At 43.8% G+C, this 13,702-nt stretch overlaps 1 protein-coding gene across 4 annotated transcripts in view; it reads right to left on the bottom strand.

The window, feature by feature from the left end:
• Positions 1-13,702, bottom strand: part of GRIN2B (glutamate ionotropic receptor NMDA type subunit 2B) — a 291,558-nt gene that overhangs the window by 172,428 nt on the left and 105,428 nt on the right. For all 4 annotated transcript variants that reach the window (XM_038386872.2, XM_038386873.2, XM_038386874.2 and 1 more), the window contains one exon: positions 4,164-4,762. In XM_038386872.2, the coding sequence (XP_038242800.1) occupies positions 4,164-4,762 (599 nt within the window). The remainder of the gene's footprint in view (positions 1-4,163; positions 4,763-13,702) is intronic.

The following is a 13,702-nucleotide window of genomic DNA, read 5'->3' as shown; positions in this document are numbered from 1 at the left end:
TTCAAAGTAGACAGGAAACTACAGTTTCTACAGGAGACACTACTGCTAATATTAGCACCATACAAAGTGAAAGAAAGAGACCGGAAGAGAGACCATTCTTTTTCTGATGCACTCTGCATATGGACATTCATTCACACAAAATTTTGCTTGCACAAATGTTTGCAACGATGAACTAAAAGGGGATGAGAGAACACGACGAACCAAAATACTATTTATAATTCTCTAAACTGTTCAGATAACTTTTCCCCATTATTTGCCCCATTCTATTGGCCACTAATGGAGCCAACAGAAACAGAGATTATTTAATTTTGGCTGGTTTCAGAGTAAATTTGTTAGTCTCTAAGGTGCCACAAGTACTCCTTTTCTTTTAATTTTGGCTGCATCCTGAGCTGCATGTACTTCCCAAAAATAGATTGGCTAGCAGTGGTCAGGATTCAAACCCAGACCATGGGAAATGACTAATTCAGAGCCTTAATTCATAATGTGCTTAAGATGAACTAAATTAAACTTTTCTTTAGCTTGATGCGTCATTCTTTCTAGGATAGAATAGGAAAATTCCTGCATCATGTTACCTCCCAGCTATGGATTTGAAGCAATTGAGACCTACTTTGGATTAGACAGCAGTTTCTGAAATACTAACTACGTGGCAATCAGTTGATCCCTGGTGTATTAGCAGATCATGCACCAGCTTGTAGCTAACCCCCACCCATCATGCTTATATATATATATATTTCTCCATGCTGCGTAGGCGTATTGGGGGTAACGGCAAGCTGTAAATGGCTCCCTATAGTACTGCAGGGGTCCACTGACACCCTGCAATTAATGTTCTGGAAACTGCAGTCCAATCCCAAGCATTTCTGACCTTTTAAATCCATTCATATATTGCTCCTATATATTGTACAACTACTATACACAATACACTATGTACAACTCTGAGATGAAAGCAACTAGAAAAAATACATTTTTATTTACTATCTGGGTACCCATGAAAAATGAACCGGTTGGTAGACTTTAGGGCCCCAGTTAAACAAAGCTATTAAGTATGTGCTCAAAGTTTAGTGCCCGGTAAGTCGGGTTGAAGGCAGTGAAACATTAAAGGCCTGAACCAAAGCCCATTGAAGTAATGGGAAGACTTCCATTAACTTCAATGTACTTTGGATCAAGCCCCAAGTGTGTGAGAATTGGGGGGCATAAGAGGTCTCAAGCCTCCTTTTTTCACATGTTCACATCATTTTTGAGTGGAGGCAACAAAGGCACATGATACCTTCAGATTTATGGTCAAGATTTTAAAAAGTGACTTCAAGGTCTTAGGTGCCTAACTTAAGACACCGTAGAGGGGCCCAATTTGAAGGAAAGGCTGAGCATGTACCCTCCTTCTGAAAATCAGGCCTTTTTACGGTTTCTCAAAACGGGCACTAAAATATTGAAGCATAAAACAGTCTGAAGATGATTGTGGGAGAAATGGAAGAATGGGACATCAAGATTAGCAGAGTATGTGTAAGCTATAAGAGAACACAAGACAAAAACAGCAGCAGCTAAAATCACTAGTCACACTGAAGGCCAGAAGAAGAGGTCTGCATTTTCATCTGTGACTAGTGATTTTAGCTGCTGCCGTTTTTGGGTGTCCAACTTGATACATATTAAAGATAATTGATTTTCCAAAGATTGGGGCTCAGCAATTTCTGAAAATCAGGCCTCTTTAAGATGAATCCAGTTGGGAACCCAAAATCACTAGTCACTTGAAAATGTAGACCAAGAAGCTTTACCTTAATGCTGTGGCTGATAACTTTGTATGCATTAGATTTAAAACTTTCCCTACTGCATCACTCAGAAGAAGAACAGAGAAGAAATACAGAAGAACAGGGAAGACTGAGCTAGGGAGGAGGAGGCTGCTAATGAGGTAGTTTTCAGGGGAGCAGAGAAGAAGAAGCCAGACTGGAAGAGATTAAGAAGAGGAAGTCTAGCCAATGTGAACTGGCAGCATGGTCAAGGAGTGTGCAGACAAAGAGGAATTAGGAAATGGAATAATAGTTTTAAAAAATGGGAGGACAGAGAGAAGGCTTTTTCCCTAAGATCCCATTACTTGGCAATAGAAAACTGCACTGGGCAAGGAGTGAAGGAAACAATCCTATGTTAACACGAAGGATGGCTGCAGGGGTGGTCAGCATCTGAAGGGAGATCTTTTCTCTCTTGATTTTTTTTTATGATTCAATTATACTGTCCAGTAAGGAAACTTCCTTACTTATCCTTCGACCTAAACTAACTGGAAAAGACCCTCCACTCCTATTTGCACATGAACAAGGGGCCTCCTGTCCTATTTGCATTTGATCCTATTATGATCCGAATGCAGGGGCTTAAGGGATGTCAGTAAGTGGTTCTTTACCAGTGTGAATTAGGAATTGTGGCACAATCCAAAGGCTTTGGGTAAGTGGCATGCAATTTGATCAACAATTACAATGAAGTACCTGCCATAGTCATTAAGAGCCAGATTTTTCAGAAGCACACACTACAGCTGAAGTCAATGGGATCTGCAAGTGTTCATCACCTCGGAAAAATCAAGCCCTGATTGAACACTATACTACAAACCTGCTCTATACAGACTTTGACTTCTGGTACAAATTGTACTGATGAATCAGAGCGTGCAGACCACCCAGTGACAACACTTGATTGACCTACCATATTTGCACTGTGCCATGATATTTATATCAAGGCAAATGACAAAAATGCATGTGCTGTGTGGAGACCCCCTTTGGAGAAGGTAATTTTGGATTTTCCCCCCACCCTTGTCCACCAGTAATAGGACCAACCTACTCAAGGATGTCTATATGCACAGACCAAGCAGCAAGTCACTAGAGCATGACAACCCAACCCTCCAGGACCCATTAAACCCAGATGAGGATTTTGTATCCCTTCCCAATTCAGGTCTCCTTCTCTGGATTGGTATAACATACTGATGCTCTGGGGGGCAGAGATGGGAAGAGGAAGAAAATCCAGTGCTTAGGGTACTAGCCTGGGGATTCAGGAAACTGAGATTCAACTCCCTGATCCACCACAGACATCCTGAGTGACCTGGGGCAAATCACATAGCCCCTCTCTGTGCCCTTCCCATTTGTAAATGGGGATAATACTTCCCTACCTCACAGGGGTATGGTTAGGATTAATACATTCAAGATTGTGAGGCGCTCAGAAACTACGGTAATGGGGGCCATATAAATATCTAATAAAAATATTCCTGTTACCCACAAACCAGACCACTGTGTGCATTGTTGGCAGTGGGGAGAGGCGATGTCAAACCCAGGGCCTTCTGGGTCTAAATACATGAGCCTCCAGAGGTTGGCCTAGAAGACCCAAGTCTGTTAGGCAAGGTTTTATCAGCCTTTATGCGTGCCATGGCCATTATTAGAAGGGGACAGAGCAGCACCCTGTGTGGGTGTGAGTTATATACTCTTTTATGCAAAGACACTCCGTTAAGAACCATAGAATCCATTCTTGTCACACACACATGGAATCGTTCCTCTTTGGAAATGTGCACACAGACTTTTGCACTATGCAGTCACTGTTCATCCCCCTCCTGGGTAGGGTGACCAGATGCTAAATCCAGATGCTAAATTGGGGACCGCCGGGGGGGGAGCGCCTTTTCAATTGTTACACTCACCCGGCACATTCGGCGGCAGGAAATAAATCTTGCCGACGAAGAGAGAAGTACATGCCGCCAACGACCCAGATGTGCCGGGTGAGTGTAACAATTGAAAAGGCGCTCCCCACCTCGCCTGTCACCGCTGCCTAAGCGACAAAAAAGGCTGCCATGCCTGAAACAAAATATCGGGACAAATGGCATCCCGACCGTACTTCTGTCGGGATGTGGGACAAACTGCTCAATATTGGGATAGTCCCAGTTTTATCCGGACATCTGATCACCCTATTCCTGGGTGCTCTGGCTCCTATTCTTTCATTCTAGCACCACCAAGAGCTGTTGAAGTGGCAGCATAAAAGGACATGGACCACCTCAGAACTGGCCAGACCATTAAAAGCCTTCCATTTGCTCAGCCTCCAATTAATACAAGCTTGGGTTGCTCTCCCTACTGGTACCCTAAATGCCACAAACTTCAGAAGGGTTTTTCAGATGCTTCTTGTGACCCCCACCTCCCATCCATTCCCCTTACCTGTTCAGCATGTTGGACTGGTAGATCCGTTTCTCCTGGGTGTTGTAACAGCTGCTCTTGGGCTCAGGGATGAAGCTGTGCTCAGACAACATGTCAGAAGCAGCTGTGGTGATTATGGCTATCCCGTCCCTCACCCTGGCAGGAAGGCCATAGTCCCACTCATCATAGGACACAGAGATGAGGCCAGTGGGGAACTCAGATGGCACTGTATCTGTATCCCCTGCCACCAGGCTGGGCACGATCCATGTGTAAGCATAGCCTGTCAGACCCACAGAGTTGGCCACCTCAAAGATGTAGGTGGCCTCTTCCTTGGTGCAGTAGAGGAGTATGACAGGGCTCTGGAGCTTCTTGAGCTGGTTCTGGATCTTTGAATCTCCATCATCCAGGGACATGTCCAGCAAGAGGACCTCCTCCAGCTCCCAGCCCACAAAGCTGTTCTCAATGGTGCTGCGGATCTTGTTGACAAAGTCCTGGTAGCCAGGGAAGTAGGTAGTGACAATGGAGAATATGTACCAGTCATATTCTTCCATGATGTTGAGCATGACAGAGGCTTGCTGTTCTATTGATGGGCCAAACTGGAAGAACATGGATGACTCATCCTAGAACAGAATGAAAGAGAGAGAGAAAAAACAAGAAGGGGTCAAAGGAAATAAAAAAACAAGTTCATGGCCAACTCCAATGAGTGGGGGAAGAGGGGAAGATAGGCTTCACCTCCTTTCTTTGTGTTTTGGGCAGGTGTGACAGTTCTCAGGACACCAAGGACTGTGAGCCACCTTGTTATCTCCTGCCTCCAGCAAGAGGGAGGCTTTCTTGTGGGAGCTGGATGTCAGCTCTCTGGCATCACCTGCCTTTCAGCCACCCAAGCCCTCTTTCCTCTGGGTTAGGCCAGCCCTAACTTTGCCTTGCAGGGTAACAATAGATGCACTCAAATCCCCAGCCCTTGTACATTCTTCCCCTGTGATATCCAGTCCCTGAAAATGGCTGCCCAAAGAAATTTCAGGTCACCCCAATTTACCAGTTTTAACTTAAAGCACCACTCCTGTAACCACACAGCACTTGTGAGCGCTTACCATAAAATGAAAGCAATTTTATTTAAGAAAAAGTAAATACTTAACTGGAAGAGAGAGAAAGTGATGGAAGCAAATGGTTACAACACCAAACAAATAAAAAATGTGAACTTGGGTCGACACTTATCAACAGTTACCTTTCCCCACAAAGTTCAGTCTGTTGCAGAGCCAGAATCCAAATGTTCATAAAAGCCGCCTGCTTTTTAAGAGGTTTCCTCAGTTAATTAATACAGAGGGCATTTCCCTGCACTCTGTTATACTGAAACAATCTTTTGTCTTTCTTCATAGCCAGGGCAATCTCCAGCCTGCGATAATATTCCATTTCACCTCCGAGTGGTTTTGGTCATTTGGAATTGTCTTTGATGATTTCTGGGATGTCACAAGGGTATACAATCGTACCTTGCATTACCTTGCCAGCTGACTAAGGAGGGGCAATGTCCTCATGCTTGAATGGGTCATCACATTACACGTGGTGACTAATTTTTACTCTGAGTTCATAAAGTATACTTTCAATATAAATAAATTATTCCTTAAATATTACCTGTACATACATCTCACAATGATTATGAATATCAACAAGTTACAAGTTTTCTATAGCTACATTACATGTTACTCTTTATGGATAAATATCCTGTAAAGACATGTGTTTGTTGTAGTGAGTTTGTCAGGTCCAGACTGAGAGATGTTTGCTAAGAACAGGGGACCCTTTGCCCAAGAAACTCTGTGTTACAGCAAGGTTCAAGGATTATTATTATTAACCACAGAGCTGAGCAAATACCAAAGGCGGGAAACATTTTATGGTGGTTGTTCTTGTTTTCTTTTTGATGGTGGCTATTTTAAGCTGCTTAGGGGTCTGGAATATTAGAAGTAATCCTGGAAGAGAAGGATGAATGGATTCAGTGCAGATGAGGTCACAAGGACAGAATAAATGCTATTTCTATTGGTGGCGTTTTTTCTTATCCCTCCACCTGTATCAGGTTGCCTTTCTTACCATGCTCAGGCCTTTGCATGAAAGAAAAATTAAAAGGAATCAATTTTAAAACCTCAAAAAGTGATCTTTAGAAAGAGCTTTTCTACAAATCCCAGTTAGCCCACGGCACAGCGAAAGTGTTTCCCATTCGGGTAGTTCACAATAGAATAATAGAATTAGAATAATAGAATATTAGGGTTGGAAGAGACCTCAGAAGGTCATCTAGTCCAAGCCACTGCTCAAAGCAGACTTGGAATTTGTCAACAGTCCAGTGTAATTTTACATCCCTGCTTCTCCCCAACCCATGTTGGAAAGGAATGAAGGGAACATTTCCACAGGATTTTCATTTATGGACTGATCTTATGCCCTTTAAAATCAAGGTAAAACTCCCATTGACTTCAATGGCATAGGATTAAGCCCCTAAAAAATGGTAGAATTAAATTTTGGAGTTCAGCAGAGATTCATCTGACAATAAGGTGGACCATCCACAGCCAATTTTAGGAATGTAGCACTGGCCTTGTCTCTTCCGAGCAAGCCTGAAGAATTGGAACAGAGGTCCTAAAGGAGATAAACAGGTGTTTTAGGTCAGAGGAAATCCATTGCACACAGTAAGCCAATAAGTGCCCTAAAACTTTACCTCAGGACATACACAAATTTAGAATAGAGTGAAGAGCAGATCTTCACCAAAACCATCCTCCTACTGTTGGCAGGCAAAGCTGCTTTTCAGCAGAGGTCCCAGCTAAATCCATCCATCCATCCTTTCCTTAAGAATATTTTTGATTATCTGCTTCCGCTGTCTCTCCTTTAGCAGAATATTTCATAGCTGAGCAACTCTGGAAAGAAAAAGCCTATCCCAGAACTCAGCCATAACCTGCTTGACTCACTGTCGAGACCTGATCTTGTGTTGTCCCTAAACCCTCTGTAAGCTATGGCAGTGGTTCTCCCCTATGGGTTTGCATACCCCTGGGGGTATGCAGAGATCTTCCAGGGTATGGTACATCAACTCATCTAGATATTTGCCTAGTTTTACAACAGGCTACAAAAAAAGCACTAGCGAAGCCAGTATAAACTAAAATTTCATACAGACAATGACTTGTTTATAACCTTCTATAAACTATACACTGAGATGTAAGTACAATATTTATATTCCAATTGATTTATTTTATAATTATATGGTAAAAATGAGAAAGTCAGCAAATTTTCAGTAATAGTGTGGCTGTGACACTTTTGTATTTTTATGTCTGATCTTGTAAGCAAGTAGTTTTTAAGTGAGGTGAAACTTGGGGGTATGCAAGACAAAATCAGAATCCTGAAATGGGTACAGTAGTCTGGAAATTAATTGAGAGCCACTGAGCTATAGCATTTCAACAACAATGAGGTCAGTTGTCACCAAATTTTCTCTCCATTTTTAAAACTAGTGTTAACACCACTCCTAGAACACTGCATATAGCTCTGAGAATCTCAAAAAAGCAGAAAAATAATTGCAACTTGAAAGCAAGTCAGAGAACAACCAAAAGTAACCAAAGTCCTTATTTGTGTCCCATGTATTCTGTGGCTGGAACTAGTCATAGAATTCACTCTTTGCCATAAAAATCTCATCTTTCTTTAAACGATATATTTCTAGCCTTGATGGTTACGGGGAAAAAAACATTAAAATGTGACCCAAATGTAAACTAATGCAGTGACATCTGAGTTTGAAGACAGCCTGAACAAATAGCTGAGACATTTCATTGTAATGGACTGTTAACTCTGAAACCTGAAGATGACAATGTATTGCATACTGAACACTGAAACTGGAGAGAAATCTTAAAATAAATTTAATATAAAACCAACACAGGGAACTCTGTTGATTGTATTATTCATCTTCATATTAAATTCAATAAAATCCTCCTTTTCATAAATTTATCTAAAGCTTCTACAGAATTTCCATAATTTCTACCAAAGACTCACAGAACTGAGGGACTTAGCCATAGATAGGGCCCTTCCAAATTCACGGCCATCAAAAACGTGTCACGGACCATGAAATCTGGTCTCCCCCATGAAATCTGGCTATTGTAGGGGAGACCAGATTTCATAGAGTTGTGTGGCCGGAGAGTGGGGGCTGCTGGCCAGGAGCCCAGTTTTGAATGCAGCATCGCCACCAGCTACAGCACAGAAGTGAGGGTGGCATGGTATGAGGGGGGTCATCAATATTTGGAGGGGCAGGGCTGGCCTTAAAATGGCAAGTGGGTGACCACCCAGGGCCCCATGTCACCTCCCCCACTCACCCACACAGCCAGCCCAAAGCCCCTTTAACTCCCAAGCGTTGGGTCTGGAGCCAGGGAGGGGCAGGGCTGAGCCAGGGAGGGGCAGGTCCCAACCAGGAGCTCCTACTATGAGTGGGGCTCCAGCTGCTAGTCCCAGATGGGCTGGGGTGGGTCAGGACTTCTTCCTCTGCATGGGCTGCTCCTGAGGCCTGGTCAGACCCATCTCCGGGAATCTCCCCCAACTTCAGGAAGCTCCATGGCTGCTGACTGTGAGTCCAGTTCTGAAGGCAGAGTTGCTGTCAGCAGCAACGCAGAAGTGAGGGTGGCATAGTATGGTATTTCCATCCTTACTTCTGCACTGCTGCAGGCAATGGTGCTGCCTTCAGAGCTAGGCACTCGGCCAGCAGCTGCTCTCTGGCAGCCAAGCTGTAAAGAAGGCAGCAGCACAGAGGTATGGGTGGCAATAACATGACCCCCTGACTATAACTTTGTGACCCCTCCCCATGACCCCATTTTGGGTCGAGACCCCTACAGCTACAATACTGTGAAATTTCAGATTTAAATATCTGAAACTATAAATTTTATGATTTTTAAAATCCTATGACTATGAAATTGACCAAAATGGACTGTGAATTTGGTAGGGCCCTAGCCATAGAGTACACTGACACTCACCCTCACTTGAGAAAATATTGAAAGAGCTAAAAAAATGTATCACTTGGCTAAATGACACCTAAGAGATGGAAGATAATAAATCTGCTAGCATTTAAAGGGTGTACATATCAAGGAGGAAAAGGATTTGTTTAGGATTGTGTTGACACATGGGAGGGGGAGAGGTGACATACCTGAACAAGTCCTTGCCATCCTAACCCTAATGATTTGAAACATATTCAGATATTACAATTAGAGGATGTGGGTCAGACATTTTGAACTACAGGACTGTACAGCCAAACGTCCCCCAGGTTGTTCTACCCCAATGTCTGATATAGGAAATTTCCATTTCCACTGGGGTGAAGCTACGAGATACACACCATCCAAAGCATTAGTGCATTATGTAAATATTAACAGAATAAAATAAGATTGGTTTTAAAAAATCTCAATCTCAGTTTCAATCTCAATTAACAATGCCTCCCCCCCGACACATACACACATACACACACACACCCTCATCCTCAAATCAAACAGCAGAGGCTAGTTGTCTGTGCAGGTAATAATTATTCTTGAGCAATTTCACGCATTTTTATTATTCAGCAGTAGGAGGAGGGGGCAACCTCTCCTCAAAACGAGAGGGCTACAATTGTTCAAGCCAGTCCAGCTTTCTTCCTGGCACAATGCTCCTTAGTGCTTAATCAACCCAGCATTTCAATTGGCCAAATGCTCGAGTGCTTCACCAGCTCAGCACTCAGAGAAGAGGAGGGATGGTGGAGGAAGGAGAGGACAACAACATCTAGAGGGATATTTTCTCCTACGATAAATCTGACTTGAGTTGCTGCTAAAGGTGGATGGAAAATTTCACTGAAAACATATCTGACAAAAAACAAAAGGAATATTTTCAAAGTGTCACGATTTTTCTCCTTCTCCCCCTTTCCCGACCACCTGTAGCTGCTGATCAGTGAGAGAGAGGAGACTGTAAAAAAGCGAGAGGGTTATGATTCCGGACAAGGGAGGGGGCTAGTTATCACCACTATAGGTAAGTTTCCAGGCAAGGTGACAGAAACAATGATGGTTCTGCTGTGAGGAAACCACCCTGCTCAGAAAGATTAAAAATACAAACTTGAAATTGCCATATTGCTTTCTAACGTGCCCAAGAATTTATCATTTTCCCATCTAGAGTTCAAAAGTTTCCACAGAGGAACACCGCCACCAAGATTCCCAGCAGTATTTGGCTTACACTGCCCCAACCTAAAATTATAAATTAGAGCCACTGGTGACTAGAGATATGGCTAGAGAACAAGTGTTGGTATTAGCACCAGGGGGCTAATTAAGGGATTGGGTTATAAATGAAGAGGTCATCATTGCAATCTCCGACTTCAAGCCTGTCCTTGCAGTTGCTTCTCATCCATCTCTCCCAGCTGTGGGCCAAATGTTACCCATTGCTAAATGCTGTATAAGAAAAGAAAATGTGGCACAAAATCCCTTCAGACAAGGGGATCCCCTCTGTAGCTCTACAGGGTCAGGGATCTGCAGTTTTGTAGAGCTGAGCTGAGGGTGGAGAGGCTTAGTGGACACAGCAGGCTCTCCGGCTGACAGATGGCTTCCCACAGAAAAACTGCTCTGAAGTCGTTGTTGCTCGAACGAGCAGCAGTGCCATAACTTTAACCCCCTCAAATGGGATGTTGTATCACAAGTGCGTATGTTGCAAGCAGAGGTAATAGCCAATTGCATCCTAACTCCCTTAGGAGCCATGCTTTGGGGAGGTCTGAAGTGTCTCGGTGGAGGGAGAGCCTTATACAGAGATGGCTCAAGATCCAAAGCGAGTTACCATGTATCCACTTCCCTCAAAGGCAGCATCACTTATCCCCTTTGTGATCCCCCAAACACCTTCCCTCTCAGGGGAGAACCAGGCAGAAATTGCATTAGGTTAAGCTGGGAGTTTTCTTCTTCCTCCTGGGAGGGATCCCTGGGAAGATAGCATGTCTCTCATTTTGTGGAGAGGTGCTCCAGCAGCTCAGGCCTCAGCAGCTGGATCAATTGGAGCTGATCACTATAATTTAACAAGCCATTTGCCACAAACATGGTAGGATAGGCCCCAGGGGCGAGGGGAGGGGGTGGAAATATTCACAAGCTCATTTCTCTCAGCTTCTCTGGATTCCCTAGGCAGGCAGAAGTGATGGCTCCCTCACAGACAACAGCATCTCAGTGCCGTAGCCTGGAGCTGACACTGCTTCGATTTCAGGCTCTTTGTGTGGTGCAGACTGGGGATCAACCCTAAAACAGACAGAAAAGCTTCAAGGGAGCCAGGAATTAATGCAGTTGCAGCAGATCAATTGTCTTCCAGGCCTACAGAACCCCATAGTAAGCAATATAGCATCTGACTTAGTGAAGGGAGGAGATCAATTTTCTGTTTGGGGGTTTCCTTTATGTAACAGTCACACAGCATGGCTGCCTGTCTCCCTCTAGTGGTGGGAACTCATTGATGTTTATGATTTTGCTACTGGCTTCAAGCTAAGAGATGGGACTTTTAGTTCAGGCAGTAGAGGCCCATACTTTTAACTCTCATGGACAATCCCTGTTGCAGGCATCCTGGCTGGGGGTGTTATTAATTCATACGAGGAGCATGAATTTGTATTTGTATATGAATATGTATATTTGAATATGAATTTGTATTCACTTTACAGGCAAGGAGGCATTAGTCAAACTTTTGGAAGACACTTAGGGCCAGAGTCATCCCTGCACTGGTGCAGGTGCCAGCCCAGGGAGAGTGGAAAGGTGGCTTGTGCCACTCCTATTCTAGGGCAGCTGGAGTCTAGTTTGACTCTCTACATTAGCTAGAGCAGCCCTCAGCCCTGTTTCAATGGCCCCACCATAGCCATGCCTCCTCCTGCATCAGGGACTCTTACAATGGCCATGTATAGTTGGCTCTTTGCACAGCATACAGGCCCCTTTCTTCAGGAGGAGGCTTACAACTGCCCTACAGTCACTTTGCCACAGCCTGAATAGCCCTAGGGTAATGATGAATCAGGCCCCCACTCTTAATCTCTCTCCCATTTCCAGTACCACCCATTTTCCTCACCTCGGTTGTTGGGCTCAATGTGTGCTTGTTGAGGGTGTTGGTGGCCTGTAATATATAGGAGGTCAGATTAGATTAGATTCTGACCTTAGCTCTATGACTCCTAGAGAAGAAAGTAGGTATTGTAGTTTAAGTACAGTAGTGGGAGTTAGGAGCCTAGGCTCCTTTTATATCTGGCCCCACCACAAAACTCCTGTGTGACCTGGGGCAAGTCTCTCAGGGCTATATTTTTAGGCAAGCCTCAGCCCAAATTACCACAGATGCTGTGGGTGCAAAAAAGCACCATCAAAAGAGAGGCCACCGTGCCTTTTCTGTCTTTAAAAAGGAGACCTCACCATGTACCTATTCATCACAGTCATGGTGGGATGTTTATTGTTCCTGATGGAAAATTGCCATAGAAATTCAAAGTCTTATCAGTAATTTTTCTATATTTCTCAGGCCTGTCTGCTACAGCAGAGCTGTTTGTTTAAGTGTTCATTTACTCCTGCTTATCCCTACCACAAACTCATCAAGGCCTCAGGCTAGCCTGGAGACAAAGGCTTCCGCTTGTTTTTCTCTCTGCATTTAATTATTATATTTAGTTTTGAAAAATACAATAATTCCTGTACATAGAACTATATGCTGTATCACAGAATTGTGAACCCTCTACTTGGGACATCCTGTTGGTTGCTATGTGGTATGACAGACAAGAGTATTGTGACTCCTTACAGGGAATAAGATGTGGGACAGAGTCTTTCTTACTCAATCTCGGTCTCACACAACAAGGTGGGTGAGGTAATAGCTTTTATTGGACCAACTTCTGTTGGTGAGAGAGACAAGCTTTTGAGCTTACTCAGAGCTCTTCTTCAGACACACACAAAGGAATGTTGGGATGCCTGGACTTCTGGCATTTCCTAATGACACTTTTCCCCATGGATCTTAGCAGCGATTCCAACTTCTTCCCACTGCATTTGATGACAGAACAGTTCCCGATAGAAAGCCTCAAACTGTAGGGTTTGGAATCTTCAGTGAATGAGATGTTCTGAGTGGCTGAATGTTCTTATTATTGTCATAGCAAAGCTAGAGTCCAGAATGCTCAGTAATCAGGAGGTTCTGATAGGCTATATGCTGTCATGTATTGAGCAGTACCGCATCAGCCTGGGGCAGGGTGATGAATTGGCTGCTGTTCTTCTGGTCCCTGGAGGTGATAGGGTAGCCAGGAAGGGATGGTCTGTGACAATTGGGAGGATGGAAAGTCAGCAATGGTGGCAGCTGTACCTGCTGGCTGTTCAGAGTGACTGAGTTGGGGAACCAGAGTTGCCTCTGTGCACAGTTGTCTCTCAGTTTAAGAGCAATAGGACTCACATGCATCATGTTGATTAGAATATGCACATGGTATAAAGCAGAAAGAAAAGGAGTACTTGTGGCACCTTAGAGACTAACAAATTTATTAGAGCATAAGTTTTTTTTCCACCAAATGCATCCGATGAAGTGAGCTGTAGCTCACGAAAGCTTATGCTCTAATAAATTTGTTAGTCTCTAAGGTGCCA

Source organism: Dermochelys coriacea, chromosome 1, assembly GCF_009764565.3.
Source record: "Dermochelys coriacea isolate rDerCor1 chromosome 1, rDerCor1.pri.v4, whole genome shotgun sequence".
In the NCBI taxonomy this organism is placed as follows: Eukaryota; Metazoa; Chordata; order Testudines; family Dermochelyidae; genus Dermochelys; species Dermochelys coriacea.
Note: the sequence above shows the minus strand (reverse complement) of the source record. Positions and strands in the feature narration are given on the sequence as shown.